At 34.9% G+C, this 24798-nt stretch overlaps 1 protein-coding gene across 1 annotated transcript; it reads right to left on the minus strand.

Moving 5' to 3' along the window:
- Window positions 1-14554: 14554 nt before the first annotated feature.
- On the minus strand, window positions 14555-15956 carry LOC149258887 (expansin-A10-like). The gene is made up of 3 exons (XM_089373666.1): window positions 15705-15956; window positions 15311-15623; window positions 14555-14989 (listed from the first exon to the last, which is right to left on the minus strand). Exons 1-3 carry the CDS (start codon window positions 15856-15858, stop codon window positions 14686-14688), a joined length of 771 nt encoding a protein of 256 aa, XP_089229792.1. The 5' UTR covers window positions 15859-15956; the 3' UTR covers window positions 14555-14685.
- Between the last annotated feature and the right edge of the window lie 8842 nt (window positions 15957-24798).

Consider the following 24798-nt stretch of genomic DNA (forward strand, 5'->3'; position numbering starts at 1 on the left):
TGAACCGTGGCTATGTGTCTTAGGAACACCTTTCCTTTAATGAAGACAACATCATAGCATTTGTCCTCCAACATCACGACCGATATCAATTTTTTCTTTAGTCCAAGCACATACATCACATCTGTCAAGGTGATAGGAGGTCCATGATCCCTCTGAAAAGCAACCATGCCCACTCTTGAAACACTATACCTTCCGTCGCCACCCATCTCTATGTGCATCTTGGGGTCTTTCTCCTCCAAGGTACTGAATAAACTTTTATCACCAGTCATGTGGAATGAGGCTCCACTGTCAAGATACTAAACACAACCCATCATTGATGACACCATGCATGCGATGAGGGTAAAGTCCATTTCGAACTGAGAGGCGAATGCCTAACCTTCCGATCCTTCCGAGGATCCCTTCTTGGACTTCTTCCCTCCATGAGAAGAATTCAATTTGGAATGGGGAGCCTTCCCCTTCCCTTTCCTTGCCTTACTTGCTAAGGCCAGATTTTCTTCATCATTATCCTTGGATGAAGAACCATCTCGTGTGCTCCTCCTGATCTCCTCTTGCATCAGATTCGAACACAGTCGTTCTCAATCCGACAGTTTCTCCCTTCCATTCACAGAGTCCTAGTAGTTATTCCAACTCTTTGGAAGGCCAAGGAGAGCGAGGCTCACCATATCCTCATCAGATGTAGTTATTCCCACACTGCTAAGCTCATCTCTACTGGTGGTGAGCTTATTCAGATATGTGGAAATAGTATCACCCTTCTCCATCTTGATTCTTCAAAGCTTATCCTTGAGTGCTAATTTCCTCTGGTCGCTTTTGTTTTGGTAGAGGTCCTTCAATGTCTTCCACATTTAAAATGGAGTATCGTTCCCATGGAGACTCGAGACAATATGGTCTCAAACTCCCTCAAGGATGATCTGTCTCACCTTCACCACACACTTCTTCCAATCAGCCAACTATTGTGCATTAGATGGCTTTGGGATTTCTTGATCAGTGAATTCCTTCAAGTCATTGTCTTCTAATACAACCTCCATTCTATCTTTCCATGCTATGTAATTCAAGCTACCTTCCAAGGAATACTCGAGTCTCCAGCCATAGAATGCCATTAGCCAACCTTGAAGTATGATATGAATTCAATTTGCACCTGTGACCCTGAACTTCAAACTTCGAATTCTCTTCTCAGTATACTGTTCACAACTCTGATAAATTTGGCTCTGATACCATGTAGAAATTTTGCAAATTCTCTACAAATCTTGCTCTAATACCATGTAGAAAATCTGCTATGTAGGTTAACCCGATAATGCAATATAGATCAAAGCAAAATACTATAACCTACTTCTACTATCAATTTGCGGAAGCTTAAAGATAGAGTTGAACAATATAACCAAAAGAAGAAGAATCAATCCACAATACACATGAAAATACTTTGGGGAAAGCCTCAGCTAAAATCCCCACTATCTGTATTATCATACAAGGTGGAAATACATAGGAATTATACAAAGCCTTAGCTCTCACAGCTAGCCAGCTCTCAGTACAATCCTCACAGATGCTCACAGGAAATCTTGGCTTCTCACAAGCCTTCTCCTCTGCCCTCCAAGCTCCTATTTCCTTGCACTATTCCTCTGGAATGATTTCCTCTTACCAAGTGGAAAACTGATCTCACACACTGATCCTACACCCGGCCAGAACTACGCAATCCTCAAGGAATGATTCCTTCTGCATGCATGAGTTTTCTTTATAAGAAAACACATGCAACTGATAGTACACTATCGTTGACATTTAACTTAACTGGGTCTTTCTTAGAATAGACATGCAGGAGTTTTTGATGAGGGAATATTTAGTTAACTGGAGTACACTAGTTGAGTGCATGCATGCATCAACTGACTGTTAACTCTCTATTAGTCGCTCAAACAATTTGGACTAATTTAACTAGACTTAACTCAGTAAACTGAGTTAACTAATTACAACTCAAATATAACTCAATCTTATCTCCCTAACTTAATGCTTATCTCCTTAATTTAAGGGATAACTCTTGCATGACTTCAGAAAGACTTCTAACTTGAATTTCTCCAACTAATTAAGTCAAAATAAATTAATTAATTATTTCCAAGTAGCTATTAAGACTAAATTCGATTTTAATTCACAATTTTAATTCAAGGACAAATTAAATTGGAATATTCTTGTTGCCACATTTCAACACCCTGATGTGTACCATGGTCTATGTTTGAAACATAATATTCTTTGTGTTGGATAAATTACTAAAAAAGGGTATAATGTAGTCTTTAAAGGAAATTATTGTTTCGTATATGAAAAACCTCCCAACAAGATGTTGATTGCTAGTGTAAAGATGAAAAAGAATAAGATTTATCCTTAAGAGCGAAATCTTCCGTTAAATCACATCTCAAAATCTAGAGTCAACGCATTTCGAACCACTGAGTGTGGTTCATCATCAGGACTTATGTGAATGGTCTGATCCATACAAGTTGATATATAGTGTAGAGATGGAAACAGTAAAAAAATGAACGTTGAAGAATAATTAATAAAATAATTTAGTTGAACTTTTTAAAAGATTTAACAATGGGTCTAAGGGAGGCCTACTTATATCCTAGTGAAGTTTTTAGCACATAAGCTTAAGCCTCTTGTTGGCCTTTCTGATTCTTTTGTGAAGGATTCCTCCTCTTTTATCAAAGAGTTGAAGGGTTTAAAATTTGTACCTAATGATACTCTCATCAGCTTTGGTGTTTTCCCCCTTTACACCAATATCCCTATCAATGAGGTTGTTGAAGTAATCAATCGTATCATTGATCCAGATACAACCAAATTAGTAGATATTTTCCTTACCTCTACCTTTTTTAGTTTTGAAGGTGAGTTCTACGAGAAAACTTGTGAGGTCTCCATGGGTTCCTTGCTCTCCCCTGTGGTTGCCAAACTTTTTATGGAGGATTTTGAATCCAAATCCTTGGCTTCTGCTCCTTTCAAGCCTAAGCTTTGGAAGAGGTTTGTAGATGATACCTTCATCAACTGGCCTCATGGTTGGGAAAAGTTAGATATTTTCCTCTATCACCTTAACAATCTGTCTAGTTCCATTATGTTCACAATGGGGATTGAAGTTAATGGTTTCCTTCCTTTTCTTGATGTTATTATCTCCAAGAAAGAAGATGTATCTTTCTATCACTATGGTTTTCGGAATAAAACCCACACAAAGTAGTATCTTCATGCTAGCTCCCATCATTTTCCGTCTCAAAAGGTTTGTGTTCTCAACACACTAGCCACTCAGGTTCTCAAGGTTTTTGATGATGAACGCTTGGATAATGAGAAAACCCATCTCCTTAAATTCTTTGAGAATAATGGTTATAATAAGCTCCAAAGTCTCATATATTTCTTAAATGCGAGCAAAGGTCCAAAATTTAGGAAAGACCCTGGTGATTGGGTTAGTAATGTGCAACTTCTCTTTATCCAAGGTACCACTAACAAGATTGCTCATATTTTGAAGAAACATAAGATCTCCTCAACCTTTAAACCTTTTAACACCATTCATAGTTCCCTCAAATCCGTTAAAGACCCATTGGACCCAAATAACATGAAAGGTGTCTATTTGATCCCCTACCCTTGTGGGACCCCCTACATTATAGAAACAGGTCGCTCTATTAACCAAAGAATTCAAGAGCATGCGACTAACATCAGGCACTGTAGGGAAATATCCTCAGATCTTGTTGAGCATGCTGAGAAGACTAAACACCACATTTGTTTGGAGGAATCTCGAGTCATTGCTAGGGTTGACCATTTCCATGACCACAACTTTAGGGAGGCCATTGAAATCAAGAAAAAGTCTCATACGTTGAATCGGGATGATAGATGGAAAATTAGTAGTTGTTGGGTCCCGTCTTTTTTTTTCCTAAATTTATTATTTATTTATTTATTTTTCATTAATCATATTCCCTCTTTATTAATTTTATGTCATATTTTTATTTGTTCAACTTTTTAATTCCTTTAATTAATCTCATTTTCAATTTTATTTTGTATAAATTTATTTAGTTATATTTATTTATTTACAATTTTTTTTAATCATATTCTCTTGTTATTAAATATAGTGAGTTGTTATGATTATCATGAGTATATTTTTAACTTTTGATTCCTTTAATTAATTTCCCTTTTTTTTCTTCGTATTATATATATATATATATATATATATATATATATATATATATATATATATATATATATAAAATTAATTAATAATAATAATATTAAAATAATTAGTATTAAATAGACTTCATAAAATAGTATAGAAAATAGGTTTTGAATTCAATTAAGGGAAAATTTCATTTTTAACAATATTAACAATATTTTATGATTTATTCAATTGGTATATCTTTTAAAATGTTCAATTGAATTATTTTATTAATTTTTCTTCAACGTTCATTTTTTTGATCGTTTGCATCTTGACAATATATATTCGCTTGTCTGGATCAGAACATTCACATAAGTCTTGATGATGAACCACACTCAAGGGTTCAAAACACTTTGACTCTAGATTTTGAGATGTGATTTACCAGATGATTTCACTCTTAATCATTATGGACCACAAAAGTTTGCATTCTCAAAGATTTATTTTCTTGCCATGAAGTAGTACATGATTCCTCATTTACTGAAAAAGAAACTTGCTTAGATGATTTTTGGTTATGGCACTTTGGGTTTGGTTATCTAAATTTTGGTGGACTTGGACATCACAACAACATAATATGTTGGAGGGGTTGCCTCCCATTCAAGGGCTAACTAGTTCATGTGAGAGGAGCATTCTAGCAAAGCAACGTAAGGAAATTTTTCCTAAGGGAATGTTTTATAGAGCAAAGGCACCTTTGGAATTGGTTCATATAGATATATGTTGTCCAATGCACATACAATCACTTAGAGGAAGTTACTACTTCCTAACCTTCATAATGATTACAACAAAAAGACTTAAGTATATCTTCTAACAAAGATGTCTGAAACTTTTGACAAGTTTCGAGAATTCAAGACAATGGTAGAGAAGGAAAGTGCTCAAAATATCAAACTGTTATGATCAAACATAGGAAGTGAGTATGATTCAAAATATTTTCATAACTTTTGTAAGTATCATGGGATTAAAATATAGTTTACAACAACGTACATACCACAACAAAATGGTGTAGTTGAAAGGAAGAATAGAGCCATAATAAATATGGCTAGAAGTATGCTGAAGGGAAAACATCTATCAAATGAGTTTTTAGGGGAAGCAATAACTTGCCAGTTTATGTTTTAAATATATCTCCCACTAAATGTGCGAAGAATAGAGTTCCACAAGAATCATGGATAGGTATGACTTGTAATATATCACACTTCAGGGTATTTGGTTACGTGGCATATACTCATGTGCCCTAGGAGTCGAAAAATAAGTTAAATGACGTAAATTAGAAGTGCCTTTTTATTGGGTATAATAATCACTCTAATGCATATAATTTGTACAATCCATTAACAGAGAAATTGATAATTAGTAGAGATGTTGAATTTAAGGAAAATGAAGTATGGAATAGAAGAATTGATAAATCTATATTAGTTGGAGCAATGATACCTTAGGTAGAAGATGGTGCAATGGAGTATGTTATATGAGAATATTCACAAATCCAATCATTAAGTAGAAATACTCCAATAAAAATCCCCAAGATATTCCATTCAAGATGAGCCATCTACTCCAACGACTTAGACTACTCCTAATCCCCAATCAAGTAGTGAATTTAAATCCTTAAGGCTTAGAAATATTGTAAGTTTGAGAGAGATATATGAAGACTTATATGTGAATTAAAAGTTTGCATAATTTACTAGTCAACCAATATGCTTTGATGAGGAAATGAAAGATGAAAATTGGTGTCAGGCCAGGGTAACTCCAGAATGGGCAGAAGAAAACTGATTGATTATTTCATTAGATAACTATCATTTATATACATAAATGGGACGGATCAGTTCATCTTCTTGATGACTGTTCACGTTCCAGTTTACCCAACCGTTGAAGATTAGGTGTGAACATTCCCCCCCTTAATCTGAAGGGATGTTGGTGAGTCCAAGCATCGTTCTGAATCTTTCAAGATTTTCTCTTCCAAGCGCTTTGGTGAGGATGTCTGCAATTTGCTCATTTGTGGAACAATGATGGAGATGGATTGTTTTGGCCTCAACATGATGTCGGATCAGATGATATTTAGTATTGATGTGCTTAGTACGATCATGGAACTTTGGGTTCTTGGCCAAATTTATTGCAGAGGTGTTATCAATCATGAGTGGAGTTGATTGTACTTGTTTTACCTGCAAATCTTCAAGAATTTTCCTGAGCCACACAATTTCTTTCGTTGCTTCAGCTGCTGCCACATATTCTGCTTCTGTTGTGGAATCTGCTGGAACTGATTGTTTGCGTGATCTCCAGGAGACAGCTCCTGATCCAAGACTCATAGCATATCCTGAAGTAGATACCCCAGTTTCTTTGTCTCCATCGAAGTCTGAATCAGAGTATCCAATCAAGCTGAAGTCGTCCACCTGTGTATACTTGATTCCAAGGTCTTGAGTTCCCTTCAAGTACCTTAGAACTCTTTTTGCAGTAGACCAATGTCCCTCACAAGGCTTTTGCATAAACTTGGAGAGGATTCCAACAACAAATGAAATGTCTGGTCTGGTAGCAGTGAGGTAGACGAGACTTCCTACAAGCTGTCTATACTTTGTTGCATCCTCAAATTCCTTTCCTTCAATAGATGTGAGCTTCAAGTTTTGTTCCATTGGAGTAGAAAGAGGATTGCACTCTGTCATGCCAAATCTGTTTAACAAATCTCCAATGTATTTCTTTTGAGAAAGAAATATGGATTTTGGATGTTGGGTTACTTCAATGCCAAGATAGTAATGAACATAGCCCAAATCAGTCATTTCAAAACTTTTTCCTAATTCTTTCTTTATGGATGCAATATAGCTTTCATTGTTCCCTGTCATTAAAAGATCATCTACATATACCACAAGATATACAACTGTTTTTCCAACTTTCTTGACAAATAAAGTTGCATCATCAAGATCAAAATGATTGAAGTTGAGTTTCAGAAGATGCTCAGTTAGTTTTTCATACCAGGCTCGTGGTGCTTGTTTGAGGCCATACAAGGACTTCACAAGTTTGCATACTTTGTGTTCATGTCCTTTCACAGCAAATCCTTCAGGCTGGGACATAAAAACATTCTCTTTTATATCTCCATTCAAGAATGCAGTTTTTACATCCATTTGATGGACTTTCCAACCGTTCTGAGCAGCTAGTGCAAAGAGTGTCCGGATGGTGGCCCATTTTGCTGTGGGGGCAAAAGTTTCCTCATAATCGACCCCTTCCTTCTGTGCAAAACCTTTTGCCACAAGCCTAGCTTTGTGCTTGTCAAGTGAGCCATCAGCTTTGTACTTGTTCTTGTAGACCCACTTGCAGCCAATTGTTTTGGTTCCAAATGGAGGATCAACTAGCTTCCAAGTGCCATTCTTTATGAGGGCATCATACTCCTTCTGCATCACTTCTTTCCATTCATCATGAGAAGCAGCTTCTTTGAAGGAAGTTGGTTCAAAATCTGTAGACAAGTTCAATTCACAATCATAAGTAACATCCATAGCAACAGGTGAATTAGAGTTATCTACATCACCTCCATCTTGTTGGTTTGTATTTCTGGTTTCTGTTTTTCCAATTTCATCAGGATGAACACTTTCAAGTGTCTTTGTCAGCCACTTTGGGGGACCTTTCTGAGATGGTCCAGGCTGCTCTGTTGATTGAGCTGGGACTGAATCAAGATTGAGTCTCCCAATTCTATCAATTACATCACTTAAAGGATCATCTGGTGTTGGAGTTTCATGCAAGGGAGATTGTTCATCAGAAGAAGATTCCACATGTTGATCTAGTATAGGAATCCCCCCTTCAAGATGTGGAATCTGATTATCAAACTCTTGAAATGATTTCGTTTTTGTGAATCTATCCAAGCGATCAAGTTGCCGCTCAACAACATTGTCGGATTTGGATGATTCAAGAAAAATGACATCTCTAGATACAACAAACTTTTTATTTACTTCATCATAGAGACGGTATGCTTTAGAGGTGTTTGAATACCCCAGGAAGATACACTTGCGACTTCTAGCACCAAGTTTGTTTCTATGTACCTTTGGTATTAAAGCATAACAGGTGGAACCAAAAATCTTGAGATGTTTTACCGAAGGAACATGTCCATACCACAATTCATAAGGAGTCTTGTTTCTTATAGCACTAGATGGACATCTATTCTTTATATATGCAGCACATAGAATAGCATCAGCCCAAAAAATTATCTTTACATTTTTGAAGAAAAGCATGGATCGTACCATATTCAAGATTGTTCTATTCATTCTTTCTGCTACACCATTCTGTTGGGGATTATAAGGTACAATTGTTTGATGTTTGATCCCATGTTGGCGAAGATAGTTTTCAAATTCATTTGATGTATATTCTTTTCCATTATCAGTGCAAATAGACCCAATATGAGATTGTGCATCATTTTCAATCCACTTATGAAAATTCTTGAATGTTTGAAAAGCATCAGATTTGTTCTTCAATAAATAAACCCAACACATTCTGGTGTAATCATCAATAAATGTCATGATATATTTATTTCCATTTGCAGAAGGAACAGGCATTGGACCACATAAATCTGAATGAATAAGTTCAAGCTTCCTATGTGCTCTTGAATGTGAATCATGAAAAGACTGTTTGCTATGCTTTCCTAGAATGCAAGCATCACATTGCTTATGTTTTCTAGGAATTGTAGGCAAACCAGCAACACCATTTTTCTTTAATAAGCGGAGACTGTCATAGTTTAAATGTCCAAATCTAGCATGCCATAATAAACTTGATGGAAGTGTACCTTCTTCATGATGAGAAATATATGAGAAATGTTGTGCATGAGCAGAGGTTCCTTGCAGTTTAAGAAGTCTTTCTTCTTCTATTCCCCTCATGAAAAGTGAGTGGTCAGATGCCTTTCTTACCTCAAGCTTTCCATCAAACATATGAATGGAGTGACCTTGCTGGCGGATGTGGACCAAGGACAACAAGATTCTCTTGAGCTGTGGGAGATATAGAACATGATCCAGAAGAAAGTCTGGAAGACCAGGCAGTTTAAGCCTGATTGTGCCAAGCCCTGATGGCTTGATTTTTGACTGATCTGCAAAGTATACTGCTCCATCAACATTGTCAGTGAACTCTTCAAAAAAATCTTTCCTATGAGTCATATGACAGGTTGCTCCTGAATCAAGCAACCAATCATTTTTTGAAGAAGCAAGTGAAGCATTAAACAAATCTTCATTTACTCCAATGTTACATTGTGCCTCAATATAGTGAGCGGATTCAGGTGCTTTACCTTTGTCTGTGTCATCAGTTTTACCTTTCTGCTGGTTTCTTCTCTGCTCAATTTTGTCCCATGGTAGCTTGCATGTAGAAGCATCATGTGATCCATTTCGTTTGCAGCGAATGCAATGCAGATCTGCTTTTTCTGCTTGAGAATGTCTGCCCCCCCTGCCTCTGAAGTATCTTCCTCTTCCTCTTCGTCCACCTCTTCCTCTTGTAGAATCTTGAGCAGGATGCTTTTCTTTATGAGCAAGGCAAACAGTCTCTTCAGAAGATTCAGGGACTGTCTTCTTTCCAAAGGCTTTCTCTCTTTCAGCAAACTTTTTCACAAGAGAGTCAAAGGTTATATCTTTAAGATTTCCATTTGCTTGTAATGACTCAAGATAATTGGAGTAGGTAGGATAGAGTGCTTTGAGAAAGGCAATAAGAGGGATATCCAGCTCAACCTTAGTGGATTTAATATCATGCATTATAGACTTTACTTCAGATGCAAGAGCAAGAGGATCATTATTTTTCAGTTCAAGAGTGAAGAGTTTAATCATGAGCTGAACAACTTCAAGTGCAGAATGTGAATCATAGAGTTCTTTCAGCTTTTGTAAAGCTTCAAAGGCAGTGGAATAAGATGAAATATGACGACTTACTTCTTCATTTACAGATGCTGCGATCAATGCATAGGCTTTGCTGTTCTTGTTTTCCCAAATGACAAGTTCTTTATCTGATGTAGGCTGCACAGGGTCTTTGTCTTCTTCTCCGACACACACTCCTTTCCACAACTCATTGTAGACGAGGGTGTGTTTTACCATCCGAGACCATTCAGAATAGTTCTCCTTGCCAATGAGAACTATTCCTACCATAGAGATGATTGAATGCATTCTGTAAAAAATTACTTCTGCTAAAAAAAATCCATACGTTACAGCCTTCAAATTCCTCTAATATTTGCTAAAAGCATCAGCATTTCATTGTACATATCACTGCAATACTACTATGTTTTGAAAAAATGCGCAAGGGATCACTTCAATATATCAATATATCATGCAATACCACTTTGAAAGCAGCGCAATATATCACTGTATCACTTCAATGTATCAATATGCAATACTGTATCACTTCAATGTATCAATATGCAATACTGTATCACTTCAATGTATCAATATGCAATACTATTTTGAAAGCAGCGCAGTATATGACTGTATCATTTCAATGTATTAATATATCACTTCAATATATCATCCAATATTATTTTGAACGCAGCGCAATATATAAACGCTTTAAAAATTTTGAATGATACTGCACAATACTCAAATGTTTTAAACTCTCAGTCTTCACTGTTTCAGCAGATTGAGTCTCTTGCAAGTGCAGAGACAGTGTACTCGATGTCTTTCCCTTTCTTAAATGAATCTATGCCAGCGTTTATATAGAGAGCAGCCAATGTATGATACAGATATAATGTGTATTTAGAGAGAAACATGACACACAGAAGTTGATGCTCACCCTCACCCAAACTGCAAACCGCAGATCGAACATCGCTCCTCTTTGTACAAATATCTCAAAACTTATTTCTGATTCCCTTTAGCTGCTTTAAAAAATTTCTGTCCAAAATCCGCTGCGGCTGCTCCTTTGTCTGGACGGAAGTTTTGAGGGCTCCGGGCTCTTCAACCGGCGGCAGTCTTCGCATCCAAGGCAGAGGCACTACTGAAGCTCCGAAGATTAGATGAGGCAGCGTATACAAAGGAAGCGGTGGGAGGAAGCGATATTGAATTGGAGGTTCAACATAGAGGAGTGTGTAGTATAAAACACATCGTGGTATAAAAACCGATGGAAAAATCGGTATGGAAAAGCCCTTGGCAACATCCAGTAATTAAAAAAAACTCGAAGTTGTAATGGTATACCGCACAGTGGTATGGGAATAACGTTACAAACGAGTTTAACACAGTTGAGCAATGTTAGGATGAGGAGTTAACGTCTGAGCGGTGGCAGGTATGGTAGTCTTAACCTATGTATGGATTAGCCAAGGAAGTCGAGTGGTAAAGGGCGCGCAGGTATATAGGAGAACCGGTAATGGGAGTCAGTTGTTGTAAAATCACAATGGAGAGGCAGCAGCTAGCGAACCGTCTACCTCCTCGGATGAAGACTGGTAGGCTATAGCGGAAGACTATTGTGCCTCAATGAGCGTTGGGTCCAACGCATCTCTGGGCAGCGACAGAGGTGGTGCAGTGCACCATCATTTCTGGGCAGGCAAACGTTCAGGCAGAGGCGCCAGGAAAACGTTCAGGTAGAGGCGTTATGGCCAGAGGAGTTACAAGGAATCTGGGACCTGCGCTCTGATACCATGTCAGGCCAGGGTAACTCCAGAATGGGCAGAAGAAAACTGATTGATTATTTCATTAGATAACTATCATTTATATACATAAATGGGACGAATCAGTTCATCTTCTTGATGACTGTTCACGTTCCAGTTTACCCAACCATTGAAGATTAGGTGTGAACAATTGGGTCAAATTAAGGGATGAAGAGATGGATTCCATAGAGAAAAATGATAGATGGGATCTAGTAGAATTACCATAATATAAGGATTGCATAGGTATTAAATGGGCTTACAAAAAAAACTTAATGAGAAAGGATAAATAGAAATCTATAACACTAGAGTGGTAGAAAAAGGATTTTCATAGCAACTCAGAGTGGATTATGGTGAGACCTTTGCACTAGTTTCAAGGTTACATATTGTTAGAGCTATCTTATCCTTAATAACTCTAAACAAGTGGAAACTTTATCAAGTAGATATAAAGTCAACATTCTTGAATGGAATTTTGGAAGAAGAAGTATATGTAAAGCATCCATTAAGATATTAGATCAAAGGTCAAGAAAATAAGGGTTACAAGTTGAAGAAAGCTTTTTATGGACTTAATAAAGCTCATAGAGCTTGATATAGCAGGATTGGTTCATATTTGATCAATGATAGATTTAGTAGAAGTAGAAATGAACTTACATTGTATACAAAGGTGAATGGCAAGGAAAAATTATAATTTTTTGTTTGTATGTTGATGATATGATCTTCAAAGGGAATTTATGAGTAGACAATTTTCAATCAACTATGAAGAAAGAGTTTGAAATGACTGATTTGGGGTTAATGGCATTTTTTCCTGGTATTTGATTCATTAAGTGAAATTAATATATTTTTGTGTTTTAAGCAAGGTATGCGATGGATATGTTGAAGAGGGTTAGGAAGATGAATCATAAACCAACACCAACTCCAATTGCAATAGGAATAAATCTCAACAAAGCAAATATAGGATCGAATGTAGATCCAACTATGTTCAAGAGATTGGTTTATAGTCTTATGTATCTTACTACAATTGGACAAGACATTATGTAAGTTATTAGTTTGATTTCCAAGTTTTTGGAGTTTCCAAAACACTCACACAAGCAAGTAGGAAAAATAATTTTGAGACATATTATTAGAACAAGGTATGAAATATTATACTCCAGGACTAATAGTGATATTTTATTTGGATACAATAACAGTGAATTTGTAGGTAGCATGGATGACAAAATGAGTACTTTGGGATATGTTTTTTCATATTAGTGTAAGCGAGATTTTATGGGCATCGAAGAAGAAACACATTGTGATAATCTCATTAGCAAAATAAGACTATGGTGCAACAACAACAATAATTTGTCAAGCAGTTTTCTTACACAAAGTATTGAGTGATCTACAATAGAAACAAGAGGGATCAACTTCAGTGTATTGTGACAATAGTCACAACTCAACCGTGGCTTTGTCAAAGAACTGTGTTTTTCATCACGAAAGAAAGCATATTGATATAATATATCATTTCACTAGAGAGTTTGTAAACAACAGAGAAATCTAGTTGGAACGTTGTAAATTAAAAGAACAATTGATTGACATATTCACAAAGTCATTGACAATGGACATGTTTGAGTTTCATATATAAAACTTATGTATAGGAAGTCTCGCTGAGACTTAGACCAATAGAAAATAATGGTCCTAAATAAGGGGAGCATTGGAGATAATTACTCCCTGTTACACTTAGTTCACTTATAGTTTCACACAATTTACATAGAGTGTAAATTTAGGAAGTGCGAGTCATGCATGTATGAACTAAGATTATCACATAAGTTCAAGCAATTGAATCAATTCAATTTAGATGATTAAATAGACTCAAAATCACTAAGAATAGAAGTGCAAATCTTAATTGATACATGCATGATTAACACTTCCAAAATTTAGACTCTATATAAATTGGCTGAAACTATAAACTAACTACGATTAATTTTCTCCAACCAAGATTTGTAACAATTTCTGCCCGATTTTATCATAATCTTGCCAAAATTTTCATTATTTTCTGAGCTATTTAGACTACGCTATAAAATTCAAATTAATTTAAATAATAATATTGGTTTACTAGAAGGCATCTTCATATAGATTATAATATTCTAAACAAGTGTGAGGTCTTCGATTAACATTCAATTAATTGAATTGAAAACCGATTGTAGTATTCTAAAATCTGATCGGGACTAACGGGGTTTTAAATAATAATTATGTGAAGTGAAAAACACTTATTGAAATGCGCGTAGTGTAACAAGGCGGAGGAGTTGCCCGGAAAGTCTGGTCATATTTAGAGAAAATCTGACAAGGATTCGAATATTGTCTTTACAAAAAATTTTGAATTTTTTTTTACCACCACACTACATTAAAATGGTGAAATGGTGTCATGAGTTTTTTTTTTATTTACACATTATTGCGTGATTGCTATAAACACTGCACGCAAGTTTTACTAGGAAACCACTGAACGCAATAAACCAAAAGCTATTATTTTAAATAATAGTTATTTAAAGTGAAAACACCTATTAAAATGGTCATTAGGTTTTTTAGTCTATACATCATGCAACAAATATCATGTGATTGTTGTAAACACTGCACAAAAGTTTTGCTGGGAACCAGTGAACGCAATAAACCGAAAGTTATTATTTTGGAAACCAGTGAACGCAATAAACCAAAAGTTATTATTTTGGAAGTTCTCATCGAAACCGCATATATTCGGCGCCGTTTTGAAAGCGATGCACATATATTTTGGAAGAAAATTATTACACGGAATGGACATGACAATGACAACTCTTCGTAGGAACATGGCGATAGAGACTCCGCTAACATTGATCTCGGTCAATCCAGATACACACTACAATTCAACAATGCTAATAACGGACGCCGGTGTACTCCATTCACCACATCATCCCAAATTATTGATCGATGGCTATACACATTCATTCGCCTCTGGCTTTCCTTAAAGTTGGCTTCCCTGGAATGTCTGGCCGAACTGCCAGTTAGAAGGAGCAGCGTTATATGAAACAATTGTCCGCCCATCACTGGTGGTGACCTTGAAGGACAGGCTCTGCCCGTTCAAGAAGGAATTGCTTTGCCAGTTCTGTCCCCAGTTGCGTGACATCGGCTGCCAACTAGTATTTGACCCCTTTATAGAAACCGCCTGGACATCTCCAGCTCCCCCAACATTGGAGATGAGCACCAGGTTGAAGTATGGGAGACCGTTAATGGTGAAGCGAATTCCTCCCTTTCTCAAGCAGGGGACCCTGCATTTTAAGCCCATAAGTTAATAGCCAGACAGATTGAGACTGTGTCTGTGATTTCATATTGAGACTGTGTATTGAGACTGCGTTTTTTATAGGGATTATTTTTCCAAAATATGTTTAACATTTCGAACTAATTAAGTAATTAATCCAAAAAACTTATTTCTACCTTATAAATCACAAAAATCTTAAATCTAACCTAATCTAAATATCTCAAACCTAATCTGAAATTTACAGCTACTTTCGGAGAACTAGCTGCTGGAAAAGAGAAAAGAATGAGGAAATGAGGTTGGAATACGAATTAAGGATGGACCAATTAATTACCTTCTGTAGAGAATGGGAACGATCCCACTCTTATACTTTGCGATCTTTTCAAAGGCTGGCTCCGCCATGTCAAAGTGCCGCAGGGGTGGATTGCACCATCCACCGTTGTTGTTGGGGAGGGCGTTGTTGGGTGGGCAGAAGTTGGTCGCTGTGACGGTCACACTGCCCGGCAAACACCACTGCGGGTCATCGATACATTTCATTTCGTAGCACGCTCCGCAGCTAAGCCCGTTGTTGAACAAAGCAGTGCTAAGAGCAGCAGTATCGGTTCCGTAACCTTGGCTGTACAGATTCCCATATCCACACGCCCCTCCTGGACCAAAAAATTAACCCAGTTTTATGAGATGCTAATTTATATTGATATAGCAAAAGATATGAAGTTATGTAACATTACCCATTGTCCCAGAAGCATCAACGCCACCATAGAATGTGGCATGACCGAATTCCCATTCGCCAAATCCATGCACTCCAGTTAATAACCAAATCAATGTCAACAATGGCATCATTACAAGGCTCTTAACCAGTTCCATGGATCTGCAATATATCATATCAAGTAATTAGAAGTAACAAGCGCAATGAGTGAGCTATGGCTGTAAGTTAACGAGTTGCACCTCTTTGAAAATCCTGAGAATCAAGGAGATGTGAAGCAATAAAAATGACTTAAACAAATGAGAAGAACTTATTTCTTTGGATTTGAAATGAGGATTGTGCTGTATATATAGATGTGCCAGACCACTATCCTTTCAATAGGTGTAGTATTGAAGCATTTTTGTGTCTGGTAGTGCTTCATCGTAAATTGATGTTTGAACAGAAATGTGTATTGTTGAGTAAGAAGCACATGGGATGTGCATGCACGTGGACCTGCACATGCTGCAGATATGAACTAATGGGCAGAGCTAGAGTGAAGAAGTGGGCCCCATAGAAAGGGATATTTGTTCAACCAAACTCTATACATCATTTGACAAAATATTTTTATTAGAATAGTTTAGTGTGAATTTGATCGTGTTCTTTTCATCGAATTTGAATAGTACAACTCACGTCGGTCCAGGTTAGCCACAATTTGTGTACCATATATTATTGGATTGTATTGTGTAGTGAGGCTATAATTTTGTTTGGATGGTTATTTTTTTAGAATAGTTGGACTGTTTGAATAGTTTTTATGGGGAAAATAGATTCAACACATCAAAAAGTCACGGGCATTTTAAACAGTGACACTTGTGACAACCATCATTTAAAGTCCCAAAATTCCTTACCAAATTTTATCAAAATCATGCCCAAATTTCTATTCTTTTAGTCACTTCCTTAAATTACACTTCATTTAATTTCATATATATATATATATATATATATATATATATATATATATATATATATATCGGGCATCTTAAACAGTGACACTTGTGACAACCATCATTTAAAGTCCCAAAATTCCTTACCAAATTTTATCAAAATCATGCCCAAATTTCTATTCTTTTAGGCACTTCCTTAAATTACACTTTATTTAATTTATGATATATATATATATGTGTGTGTGTGTATTTCCCACTTATATTTTTCTAAATACAAATTTTCATATTTAATTAAGATTAAAATATTTGAATCATATTTTTTAATTTATATATAAATTTCACATTTTCATACTTTTAAAAATTATTTATATTACGAGAAATTTTAATCCAATCACAAAATTAATTAAAATATACACCCTTAAAAAAATTCAAAACATAAATAACGGGACTAAGCTCTTTTATAAATAACCTTTAAGGATTTGAAAATTGATATAATATTCTATAAATCTTACACAATTTGAAATTTTGATAGACAAATTTGTTATTGATGGTGGTCCACTTTGAAAAAGTTGAAGTGTTTTGATTGTCTTTCAAGAGTGTGATTTCATGTGTTGACATTTTCATTACACCAAAACCCGCATACCTTAGTAAACTTTCAAACCATTATCATTAACTTTTTGAGTGGTCTTATAGTGGATCCCAGAGTGGCGGTTAGTCCATGTGAATTCATAGACCTTAGTAAACTTTCAAATCATTATCATTACCTTTTTGAGTGGTCCCAAGGTTTAGTCCATGTGATGGATTCCCAACTAGGTGAGTGTGAAAATCCAACACCAACTACCTCCGTCAAACATAAATCGAAGAATGTGCCAAGACTTTGATACCACGTTGAGGTTTGCAGGCCTTAGTAAACTTCCAAACCATTATCATTACCTTTTTGAGTGGTTCCAGAGTGGATCCCAATGTGGTGGTTAGTCCACGTGATCGTGAAAATCCAACAACAACTACCTCCTTATCGAAGAATGAGCCAAGACTCTGATACCATGTTGAAGTTTGTAGGCCTTAGTAAACTTCCAAACCATTATCATTACCTTTTTGAGTGGTTCCAGAGTAGATTCCAATGTGGCGGTGATTGATTTCCAAAAAAGTAAATGTGAAAATCTAACATTATATGCAAAACATTATCACACTTTCTAAAATCATGCTTCCCCTCTGTTTGAAACTCCATTCTTTTGTAGAATTCCGATAATTTTTATGTTTTCAAATTGATTATACAAATCTACCCAGATTCATAAATTATAAAAATATAGAATACACCAATAATAACAAAATTCAAATTCAAATTCAAATCCAAATCAAGAAACATATTATTTATCATTAACTTTTTTTCAAAAAATTAAATTTTTAAAATAAAACTTTTGAAAAAAATTTTATTCCTATTTTATATATATATATATATATATATATATATATATATAATTATAATTATAATTTTTATATGCAATATTAGCTTGCCAGCCTTTCACTACCATGCATACCTAATTAAGCAGCATTACCTTGTAATCAATTCTAATATAGAATTCCATGGTTATATACTTTTGTTTATATATATATATATATATATATATATAGATATATATATTTTATTTTATTTTGTTGTTGTATATTTTGACATTAGGATATACTAAATAACTCATCTCTATTTCATTATATTAAATAATGGTATAATTTTAATATATATGGTTTAATTTTTTTTAATTAATTCATTTAAAGATTTTATTTTAAATAAAAAATATAGGCACTTAAATGGTGATGTGGTGATATTAGACAACTGTAATTTAAATTTTCAAAAATTGTTGCTAAATTTTAACAAAATCTTATCTAAATTTATATTGTTTTTCAAATCAAAATTTAATATTTTAAAACTTTTTAAAAAATATTTAAATTATGTAAACTCCAATCTAATCACAAAATTAACTAAAACATACCACTTAAAAAAATCAAAACACAAAATTCACTAAAACATACCCTTAAAAAAATCAAAACATAAAAATAACTAGACTAAACTCTTTTATAAATAACCTTTTGGATTTGAAAATCGATATAATATTCTATTAATCTTACACAAATTTTGATAGATGGAGCTGTTATTGATGGTGGCCCTGGAGTTTTGAATTTTGACGTGATATTTTTCCTTGCCCTGCAAAACGTTAACGTGTTTTGATGGTCTTTCACACAAAAATAACTAAAACATACACCTTTGAAAAAAAATCAAAACATAAAATAATGAAACTAAACTCTTTTAAAAATAAACTTTTGGGATTTGAAAATTGATATAATATTCCATAAATCTTGCACAATTTGAAAATTTTGTAGAGAGACTCGCTATTAATGGTGGCCCTCGAGTTTTGAAGTTTGAAGTGATAGGTTTCCTTACCCTCGAAAACGTCAAAGCGTTTTAATGGTCTTTCAAGAAAAGTGTGAGTGTGATTTCACGTGCAAAACATTCTCACAGTCTGTAAAATGGCACTTCCCATATGTTTGAACCTCCATCCCTTTGTGAAAGTAAAGTAAGTTTTATGTCCACAAATTGAATACACAGATCTGCCCAGCTTCATAAATTGTTAAAACGCAGAAGATACAAGTAATAGCAGAATTCAAACCCACATCAGGAAAACATATTATTAGTCCCTGCCCCCTTCGGGGCAGTAGGACTATTGTAATCGTTTCTAACTTTTTCATTACTCCCTGCACAGAAGCCCGAGTTTATTAGCTCGGTTTAACCCAATGTCTTCAATCTTTTTAAGTTCTTGCAGCATCTGCAGGACCTTTTTTTTTTCTAGGTATAAGCTTGGTCGAGCCGTTATTTTATTTTAACTAATAAGCAATTTAGAGCTCTTATTATGTATTAAAAACTTAGACTAAATAAATTAATATAAAAAAAATTAATTTCAAGTCACTAATGTTAACATTAGTTCGTAGACATTTTATGGTTGGTTACCAATTAAGAGTATACATACATATATATATATTTTATGTTTGCAATGGTGCCGAGGATTTCGAAATAAATAACACATGTTTAAACATTTTTATTCTTACCAATTAAGAACAATTTATTTATTTATTTATTTTTAATGTTTGCAATGGTGCCAAGGGTTTAGAAATAAATCACACATGTTTAAATATTTTACATGCAGTGCTCGGTTATGCTTCGGCCACTTGTCTCCATGATATTCCCTGTTAGAAATAGATCACACATGTTTAAACACTTTGAACATATTGCATGCAGTACTCCACTTGTCTGCATGATATTCCACTTGTCTTCACTTCTCTTGGTTGTCTTAGCTTCTCCTGGCAAGCCATCTCACTCATTCACTTCATGGTGAATTCCAGTGATTATCTACATATTCTATATTGGTTAAGACTTCTTAGAGCCCTTCCTTAGGGCCTTCTATAGAGCAACCTGCAATGGGGCGCTTTGTCTGCTCTTGCAATGGTGCACTTTTTTCTTGGCTTGATTATCTTTCTATTTTCTATTCTAGGCTGCTAGTTGTTGTGTTTGTACTTGGAGGGTATTCTACATTGTTGGCTTTGTTCTTGGCGGGAGCTTATCATAGAAGGAAGCGGTCCCAACCAACCAAGCAGTTGATTCAACCGAGCACGAGATTCATTTGGGAAAGCGTCAAAAATTGTTGTATCACATATCTTCTCGAAAAACTTGGTCGTCTACTCGGGGGTTATGATATTCCGACGAGGCACAAACACTCTTATCTTTTACACTATTTTTAGTAACTCTTACCTACATATCTTCTCGAAAAACTTGGTCATCTACTCGAGGGTTATGATATTTCTGCAAGGCACAAGCACTCTTATCTTTTAGAATTTTTTTAATAGCTCCTACTTTACCATATGGAAAATAATGAATGGTTTCAACGTGGTTTCGTCTATTTTTTCCGCACAAGTTGGAAGACGTATAGTTCCTCAATTTTTTCCATGCAGGGTGCAAGAAGTATAGTTTAGTGTCTTGAGAGAAACCTACAGATGTTCGGGGGTGCATCTTTATTTCCAAATTGGTCTCATTAACCATATGTTCTTATTTTGTTTATATGTTCTCATTTTGTTTCCATGTAGTCAAATGCTAAAGCTATGTTATTATTTTATTTTTAAAAGAATGTTTAAATGATTCATGGTTTGAAAGTGCCAATATACAAATGGTTCAAATATTGTTTACACAAAAGCTTTACATTGATAGGTGGTATACAATAATGGTATAGAACTCTCAAATGTCGAACTGGTTGAAGGGTTGGAATCATTGTTATGAATTGAATGAAGTTTTACTGTGTTACAATATTGCATGAGAAGGTGTTGTTATTACTAAATAAAAATGGGAAATTTATACCTAGAACTTTGGGGATATGGCATGATTTTGATTTGACTAGCAAATCAATGGTATATTTACCTTTGTTGTTATTCCTGAGAGGTTTTTTGTTTTATTTCTCTATTGTGCAAGGTCCTTCATTCGAATAATAGTTTTTTACTCATACATATATTGCTAATATGCCAAATTGATTTGTAAGGGTCGTAACCGTTGTTATGAATTGAATGATGTTTTACTAAATTACAAATATTCAAACAATCTTGCAGTGGAAGGAGTTGTTTACACTAAAATAGGAATGGAAAATATATGCATCGGACTTCTTGGATGTGGTATGACATTGAATTCACTTGGAAATTTACTTGGAATCATTGGTATATTTATATTTCTAGTTATTCTAGGGTAGTTTGTTCTTTGATATCCTCGGCTAAGCAAGGCCATTCATTCAAATAATAATTTTTACTTGTATTAGGAATGAAATTTTTTTGAAGTTGGTTTTAATTAAAAACCTAGTTGTTGTTAATTAGAAACCCAGGTTCAACTAGGAACACTTTATCAGTACTCATTCATTCAAATAGATAACTACTTTTTTCAAATAGATAACTCTTCTATAAACATATAAAGAAATATAACGATTTTTTTTTAACCATTTTTATAGTTTAATCATGTACTATACACTTGATTGCTAACATATCAAGGAAGCTATGTTGGAGATACAATTGTCACTAGATGACATCGCTACTATGAGGCCATCCAATGAACACTATTGGTATCAACAACCCATGAACTTTTGAGATAGACTCCTGCAAATTCTGAGCAATGGAGTCTCCACTATAGTAGCATCAAATCCCAATGTCAAATCCCCTTGGAATTTCAAAATACACCGTCCATCCTACATTTTGGAAAATTTGGTATATTTCAAGATACTAAACTCTACAAAGTATTCAATTTCGTGCCTCGCTCCAGATCCTCCAATTGTAATAGATTCTCAGGAGTAACAACAATTCATGTGACTTAGGCGAACATGCATGGTGGATCATAAGTTAATGTGGGCCAGTGGCCAAGAAATAGACCCACTCTGTAATGTGCTTACTCATTAAAGTGCGTGCGTGGCATTTTATCTAGACCTTGAGCAATGTTTTTCAACATTGTGAATACATCTGTATGTTTACAAATATTTATTGCTTCTTTGCAAGAATAAAAGTCTGCATATATTTTAAGTCCCTTTAATTTTATATATTAAAAATGTTATTATTTTAAAAAATTTAAGAGTTTTGTTATTTTTTAATTTATAAACTCTAAAATATTTAATTACATTTCTCTAAAAATTAATATTTTGTGAATTTCATTAGTTCTTAAATTATAAATATTGTTTTTACATCGATTTTTTTAATCACTGATATAAATATTCTAAAATATTTAACTACTCTATGTAAAAATAATCAAATTTATAATAGTGTTAAACCATTTATAGAATTTATTGTGTAACATTTTCGTTACACCACTTTAATGAAAGTTCCTTTGCTTTTTATAACATTAAAAGGTAATGCGACCAATTACACGACATTGTAATAATCATATAGCATGAAATGAACCGAAATTATTAATCCCTAAAACAATGTTATCATACAAACAATTATACTATAGGCACACAATTGTAAAATAAATAGTTAATAAGATTGAGAAATAAAGCCAATGAACAACGATTTTCCTTGGCCAAAGATAGTTATTTCAACTCATCTCTGCATAGCGAAGACAAAATTCGATGTAAAAAAACCTTAAGGATACAACGTCTATGGAAAATATGATTACACTACAATTGTGTTGCAGTTTCATTGATGGGTCTAGCCCGTAACTATGGATTAACGTTAATTAACCAATGATTAATTTGTGATCTGGGTCAACACATATGATTAGTGTTAAGCAATTGGATTAACTGGGATATTTGTCTGTCGCATTGATTTCGGAGTTATTGTTGGTATGCTGGCTATACTCGCCTCGATTTCCGCCTTCCCGCTCTTTGGTGTTACCAAAACCCTCGTTTCATTTCATTTGGTCATTTCCTGGTTTGCTCTCTGCTGCTATGAGGGTTTGTGTGCTCAGCCTACTTGTGACTGTGTAGAGCTTGGCAATACACTCTGTATGCACCCAACTATGGATTCCTCCACTTGGTGGTGAGGTATCTCCGCCCACACTTGCAGTTTCGTCGCCTGGTTGCCTGGGCACTGTACTGAAGGCTTCGTTGACTATGTGAGAGGGTTTTTGTTGTTCCTGTGTTGGCTCTTTAACCTTTTGTGTGGTTATTAAGCTTTCCTCTATTCCTTTATCTTGCTCTGTGTTGGGTCAATTTAGTGTGTCCTAAATTGTTATATAAATTGTCAATCCGGGAGTCGTAAACTGCTGAAGTGAAGTGCACTGTATATGCAAGATAACCGATTTCTTAATTCTTTGTCGTTTTTTATTTTTGGTTTGTTTTTGGGTTTATATTTTGTTGATTCCCTAATGTAAGATGGCAAAAGTCAAGTATGGATATAAGTGTTCAAGGCAATAGTAACCTCTAAAATAATTTCCAAACTTCAAAATTCTCAAAAAGGTTCTAAAACTTGCAGTGATGAAATCAATTCCTAAGAGAAGATAAAAATGTACCAAACAGTGAGCTAGTGACAATGAAGCCCAGTATCCTTACTACTGTATAAAAAGAGAAAAAACTGAACTCAAAGCAATTCAAAAACTGTAAGCAAAGTAAAGTAAATCAGACTACTTCAACTCATATTCTGACCCCTCACCATTCGACTCGCTCTGGCTATAGGAGGTAATCATAAACAGATTGAGTAATCTGATATTTAAATTGCATAAAATGAAACTAAGATCAAACTACACATTCATACTTCAATCCCTCACCATTCGACTCGCTCTGGCTATAGGAGGTAACTGAAAATGACATGAGTAATCTAATCACTAACTTGCAGAAAAGTAAACTAAATCATACTACATCAACTCATATTCTGACCCCTCACCATTCGACTCGCTCTGGCTATAGGAGGTAATCATAAACAAATTGAGTAATCTGATTTCTAAATTGCATAAAAGTAAATGAGCAAAACAAAACTGAAAGAAATAAACAGTGCTGGAATTAGAACTCAGAAAATAAATCAGCAGAAGGACAAGATGATTTCATGTCATTAGTCATTAAAAAGCTATGTGCAATTGCCTGGGCTGTCTATAAGAACCTGAAAGAAAAACACTGATCAGTTAACAGTCATTAGAAAGCATAAAAGAAACTATGGACAACAACTATCATGAATACCAAAAACTGTGTAATATATACAAGCAAACAATTATGGCATCAGTGACATAAAGGAAGAAAGCAAGAAACTATACAGCAATTACAGAACCTTGGTGTACAGGGGCCCTCTGCAACCTTGGCCAATTAGCAATCAGTCACCAATTGAACTTAAGAACATTGTCTTCTCATATATTAAAATGCAGTCATAATATAAAGATAGAGCACGACATAGTGGGCTCGTAAAACAGTCAAAATTACATATATCACGCTAACTAATAAGTGTATGATAACGCGTTATTTATAACTGAGGATGCTACAACTACTTCCTAAATTCTGTGCTGCTAAACAGACATGTGAATAACCACGTCGGGAGATCTAGCAATATGGTAGCCGTGACAATTAAATCCAAGGAGTGGTGGCTGTTAGATTTGGGTTCACGGAGCAGTCCACAGGTGTTAGCACACCTCCTGAGATTGAGGAATTTGCCACACAAGTCTTCACATGGTGAAAAACAGAGTCTTGCCACCGCAAAATTCTT

The sequence above is a fragment of the Pinus tabuliformis genome, chromosome 6 (assembly GCF_031772625.1).
Source record: "Pinus tabuliformis cultivar Carrire ecotype Pingquan chromosome 6, CPIR1, whole genome shotgun sequence".
Lineage (NCBI taxonomy): Eukaryota > Viridiplantae > Streptophyta > Pinopsida > Pinales > Pinaceae > Pinus > Pinus tabuliformis.